At 33.5% G+C, this 6,440-nt stretch overlaps 1 protein-coding gene across 1 annotated transcript; it reads left to right on the top strand.

Moving 5' to 3' along the window:
* Positions 1–2,812: 2,812 nt before the first annotated feature.
* LOC18602261 (peroxidase RIP1-like) lies at positions 2,813–4,139 on the top strand. The gene is made up of 3 exons (XM_007033525.3): positions 2,813–3,019; positions 3,106–3,300; positions 3,386–4,139. The coding sequence occupies exons 1-3, from the start codon at positions 2,813–2,815 to the stop codon at positions 3,932–3,934; spliced, it is 951 nt and encodes a 316-aa protein (XP_007033587.3). The 3' UTR covers positions 3,935–4,139.
* The last annotated feature ends 2,301 nt before the right edge of the window (positions 4,140–6,440 follow it).

The following is a 6,440-nucleotide window of genomic DNA, read 5'->3' as shown; positions in this document are numbered from 1 at the left end:
TTTAATGTGGATGAGTTTTCTAAGGGTAAATTGGAAGTAGGTATTGGGGAGACCCTTAGTGTTTGCTATGAGGGAAGTGAGAGCACATTCTCTGTAATGTGCTCAATTAAATTACATTGCAATGTTTGTTTTGTAACAAACTACTACAATGTAAAATTACAATGCAATCACATTACAGTCAAGGGATGGAATGTGATTGCAGTTCAAAACTAATGCAATCACATTGTATTGCACTCTACAATGTTTTTCAAAACATTTTTACTCTTCAACTTTGTTACTTTATTAAAGACATTTTGTAATATTATAATTAAAATAAAAAAAATAAAATATATAATATAGGAATTAGAAATTAATGATAAAATAAAATATAAGAGATTAAAATTTTATATAATATAGGAAAAAGAAATTAAAATATAATATATAATATAAGAAATTGTATTAAAGAAATCAAAATAAAATATATAAAAGTATAATAAAAATGAAAATAAAATATATGACATTAAAAATATATTTAAGAGATGATATTATAAAAATTAACAATAAAAAAAATAAGTAGATTAAACTTGCATTTTAATAAATAAGGATAATTTTGAAAATTGACTTAACTTTATAACAAAATACTTATAAACCAAACATTGTAATGTTATCTTTTCTGCATTTTAATCATTACTTTGCTTGTATACTAAATACTATAATGTTATTTTTTCTACAATCACATTACCTATTATCACATTGCATTATAAAATACCAAACGCCATCTTAGAGATGAGACAAGGGTAGTGAAGATGCTGGAGTAACACAACTGAACTCCTTGGCAAACACATTTCTTGTAATCACATTATATTGTAAAATACCAAACATCACCTTAAAGATAAGACAAGGATGGCGAAGATGTTGGAATAACACAACTGAGCCCCTTGAAATTAAAGAGGCAAGGGTAATTTTTGTTGCATCCAAAGGAGCTACATTGCAACACTTGATCATTGAGAGTGACACAACTAATTCCATGGGTTCAATAGCAATGTTTACATCCATACCATAGATTTTGTCACCTAATATGCTGTCTATTGAGTATATTTTATCTAAGGTCGGCAGGAGGAGCATTCAACACACGCCAAGGGAGGCTAACGGGTTGGCTGATCATTTAGCAGAGGGGCTTGAAAGGCCTCCAGCGAAGCTAAAGGGTTTTTTGTTTTTTTTTTTAAAAGTGATTGTTTTATCAACCTTCTTTATTATTATGCCGTTATCAAGTCTCTAATATGACCTGCAAAAGACTTTTCACGGCATAAAATTATAGTAAAGGCTTTGAGAATCTGCACAATTACAGAAGTTCACTGCCACTCAAAAAGATTTTCGCAGCACCATTCAACTACAACCTATGCAACAACAAGCGAGGCTGCAGGTATTTGACTTGATTGATGTGCTGCATATGACACAGAATGATATTTTGCTGTACAGGTTTGGTGGTCATTTGGGTTGAGATGCATGTTTCGCCCTGTTTACGTTGCTATGTATAAAAATGTGCTACGTGCAGAAGACAAAATTAATAATTAAGACTATCTTTTCAAATCCTAAATTATATTCTTATGGGGCAAAGGAGAACTCAAAGCAAAGTCGAATAAGTAACAGAAACTAATGAACAAGCTAATAAAACGTAGTGAAGAAGGTCAGAAAAGCGCACATTGGCTAGCCGCCAGCGGCCAAACATGAAGCCTCCAACCACATGCTTTAGGTAACTAGCTAGAAATATTCCTATAGTCAAGTAGAGTGGTAAAGGAAAAACAGTTTTTGATTGCATATGTAAACAAGACGAAAGGATATTATTTGAATTTAGAGTAAAATCTTGTCGGCTAAAACTTTATCCATTATTTCAAACAATTAAACAAAGCAATGAAGGGTGCATAACCCCCCAAAATGAATGATGGTTGTTCCTCGTTGGTTGCCTGAATGGCTAAGCCATTTGGGCTGTAAACAAAAGCTCCTCAGATTAACGAACAAGCAAATAATTAAAAGGTTAGTCATAATGTTCAGAAAACAAAAGAAAAATGTCAGAAAAGCGGAACTCGGCAAGCCGCCAACGGCCAAGCCTGAAGCCTCCAACCACGTAATGAAGTATTTAGCACGTGCCTTAAAGAGAAATCTTCCTGTAGTCAGTAGCTGCAGTACTGCAAAACGAGGTGAATGTTCCTAGTTGCTTGCCTGAATGGCCAAGCCATTTGAGCTAGTAAACAAAAGCTCCTAAGATTAACGAACAAGCAAATAATTAAAAAGTTAGTCATAATGTTCAGAAAACAAAGGAAAAAAGTCAGAAAACCGGAACTCGGCAAGCCGCCAGCGGCCAGGCCTGAAGCCTCCGACCACGTAATGAAGCATTTAGCAAGTGGCTTAACGAGAAATCTTCCTGTAGTCAGTAGTTGCAGTACTGTTGACAAGTTCAGTTTCTAATCACAAAGACAACACGAACGGATTGTTTTTATGAAAATGTATAAGATATACTCTCTCCTTTACGTATACATTGTTTTGGTTTGATTTATTTACTATTTTTTAAATTTTGTTCCAAATTATTTTAAATATTTTATCAAACGAGGTGAATGTTCCTCGTTGCTTGCCTGAATGGCCAAGCCATTTAAGCTAGTAAACAAAAGCTCCTAAGAACCAGTCCAATAATTTGCAAAAGTCCAAAACTAACAAATCCATGCAGTTCAAAATAATTCCTAACTCTCTGCCTATAAACATCGACACCCACCACCCCCAAGAGTCACAACAGAAACCTCAAACAGAAATTAAGCAAATTTAAGTCTAGTTACTCCTCATGGCTTCACACACTAACTTCCGTCTTCATGCTTTCGTCTGGTTGGCCCTTGCAACTACGGCTTTTTCCTTATCTCCCAAATTCTATGACAAGGTTTGCCCCCAAGCTTTGCCGGCCATCAAGAAAATAGTGCAAGCTGCTGTCCACAGGGAGCGGCGCATGGGAGCTTCTTTACTTCGTCTGCATTTCCACGACTGCTTCGTTAATGTTCGTACAATCGATTCAAACCTTTTATCTTTGTCATTCATTAATTATGTTGTATTTTCTAAGTTTCGTGCATTATGTTATTGCAGGGTTGTGACGGTTCGCTTCTTTTGGATTCTACATCTACTATGGACAGCGAGAAAAATGCACGAGGAAATTTTAATTCTGTGAGAGGATTTGAAGTGGTAGACCAAATTAAGGCTGAAGTAGACAGAGTTTGTGGACGCCCGGTGGTTTCTTGTGCAGATATCTTGGCTGTTGCAGCTCGAGATTCTGTAGTTGCGGTAAAGTCAAACTCATTTTCATTATCAGAAATTTGTCTGTTGAATTTATAACAAGCATTTCTAATAAAATTTGTCATGGTTGCAGCTAGGAGGCCCATCATGGAAGGTTCGTTTGGGTAGGAGAGATTCAACCACAGCTAGCAGGACCCTAGCAGACACTGTACTTCCATCTGCATCCATGGACCTCCCTGCATTGATCAACAACTTCAAGAATCAGGGCCTGAACCAAAGAGATCTTGTAGCTCTCTCTGGTGGCCACACCATTGGGCTGTCACAATGTTCTATCTTTAGGAACAGAATTTACAATGCCACAAATATTGACCCTGCCTTTGCTAAAGAGCGAAGAGAAACTTGCCCACGTGTCGGCGGCAACACTAACCTCGCTTCTTTGGACCCAACGCCTGCACGCTTTGACACTGCATACTTCAAAAACTTGGTGAAGAAGAGGGGACTACTCACCTCAGATCAAGCACTTTTCAACGGTGGCTCAACTGATAAACTTGTTGAGACTTACAGCTTGAATCCTGATGCATTTTGGGATGATTTCGCTAAGTCTATGATTAAGATGGGGAACATTAAGCCTTTGACCGGAAAGCAAGGACAAATTCGGGTCAACTGCAGGAAGGTAAACTGATGAAGCTGTTTGTGCTTTGTTGCTCTCCAACTCCAATTTCTCATCTATTTTTTTTTCTTAAATTAAGCATCGGTAATCTTTGGTACTTGTTGTTGAATAAGAGGTCTTAACCCTTCTATGGACCTTAAGAAAACTGTTTGATTCGTTGTATTCAGTTCACAATTGTTCAGTTCAAGTGTAAAAAAATCTCTTTTGATTTTTTTATTGTGTGTCCTCAAATGTATATTGCATCGTCAACCAAATAACGTGTTGTCACCATACTATTAAGAAAAACAATCTCATTATTTTTTACTGCATCACGGGCAGCATGGAATTTCACTGTGATATGATTTGTTCTTCCATGTTGTATTGGGTTTTTAGAAATTGCTATTGCTGACTGATCATTGTCTCCTTTGAGTACCGTCCCTCCTGTTTGAGCAAAACCCAAATCATTTAGCACCTTCCTCAATCATAAAGCATTGTTTACTGCTGAAGTAGCAGCTATACACTCAGCCACTGCAGACAACTATATATATATAAAGAGAGAGAAACAATTTTTTTTAACCCTCAAAGATAGGGTGTTTTTAAAAATAACATTTCTTTAATGTTAACGATTTTTAACTAATGGAAAAGATTTTTAGATAAAATTACTTTTAATGAAACTTCTTCGTATTCAAGCGCACATGTTGAAAAAAAATATTGTTACACTTTATGTTAAAAAAAAATTGTTACTCGTCATTTTTTTTATGATTACAATAAATATAATAAATAAAATAACTCAAAAACTAATTATCCAAATTTGGAGATTTTAGATTATATCTTTTTGTTCAAATACATTTTATTCCAACAGTAACGTTGACGTTGAACAACTTTGTAATACATCTTACTTTCAATTTCAATTTTTTTTTTATTTTAAACCTTATCTCTATTATGTATATATTTAACTCTAAGAGTTTATATCATAATGAAATACAAAGATAGAAACCAAGTTACATGCCATATTTAAAAAATGTTATTATTACACGTCATGTTCAAAAAAATATTGTTACATGTCATGTTGAAAAAAAACGTTATTTGAACTCCAAGAGTTTATATTCTAATGAAATACAAAAGAGCAAGTTACACACTATATTTAAAAAATATTGTTACATATTATGTTTAAAAAAATTTTAATACACGCTATTTTGAAAAAAAAATATTGTTACATGTAAACATGTACAAAAACAAGTTGTTACACATCATGCCATGTTCAATAGATTTGTTACATGCCAAATGTATTGAGTTGTTACATGCAAACATGAAGTGTAACAATTTTGGGCAATGTTCTAATTTACAAATTTCATTTCACTTATAACTTCAACCCATTAACTTTTGGGTTTTGTGAATGTAAACCAATTGTTGGTTTTTTAAGAAAATTTTGTAGAAAAATAAAAACTATAAAAAGTTTTAGAAAAAAAAAAGATGAATAAAGTTAGGGATTTAGAGGAAAGAACTTTCTCTCACCTTCATTCAGATTTTTTTAGATATATATATATATATATGATTACAAAATATCAAAAACTACTAATCCGAAGATATAACCCCAAAAAACAAAAAATCTCAAAATGTTGGTGGAGTGCACAACCAAAAACTTAATTTACTGTGCTCTATAATAGCTAAAAATAACAGAAAAGAAAAATAAAACAACACTACAAGCTTAAACAAATGTTACACACTTCAGCAGAAGATATTATACACCAAAACTTAAGTAGCAGATGTTACACGTCAAGGCTAAAGCTTCAACACCAAATGTTACAAGCCAAGATCAAAGCTTCAGCACCATATGTTACATTCCAAAGCTTTTTACTTCCTAGTGATGTTACATGTCAAAGCATATTATACCAGACTTAAATCACTAAAAAACTCAATACCAATAAATCCAAAAACATGTTGTTACTCACCATGGCATGTTCTTTGGTCTGTAAATTGATGATGATATGGCGAGATGGCGAGAGATAGACAAAGAGAGAGTTTTGTGAAGGTAAACCAATAAACTCAAGAACATGTTATTACTTGCCATGTCATACTCTTTGGTCTATAGATCGACAACAATATGACGACATGGCGAAAGATAGATAGAGAGAGATAGTGATGGTAGTCAAATTAGAGAAAGCTGGATAGTGAGAAAAACAAATGGGGAGCACAGCAGACTAATGGCGAGAGAGAGATATTGAGAGCATTTAATTTGTCTAAAATGGCTTTAAGGGTATTTTTGTCAAAGCATAGTAAATATTTGGTAAACACAGTTAACTTTATATTAGGAGTTATTTTTGAAATGACTTTACGAGATTGACCATTTTTCACAATTTTCTCATATGTGTATCCCTTGAGCTAAGCTAAATGATACTAACATGTGAGATTATGTACTTTTATGTTTAGAAACCCTAATAAATAAATATCTATAAATTTTAATTTAATAAAATTCAAATAAAAAAGTGAAAATTGTTGTGGTTGAAAGTTGAATCCTAACCACTTTTTTCTTCTCTAG

Source organism: Theobroma cacao, chromosome 4, assembly GCF_053813885.1.
Source record: "Theobroma cacao isolate CCN51 chromosome 4, ASM5381388v1, whole genome shotgun sequence".
Taxonomy (NCBI): domain Eukaryota; kingdom Viridiplantae; phylum Streptophyta; class Magnoliopsida; order Malvales; family Malvaceae; genus Theobroma; species Theobroma cacao.
Note: the sequence above shows the minus strand (reverse complement) of the source record. Positions and strands in the feature narration are given on the sequence as shown.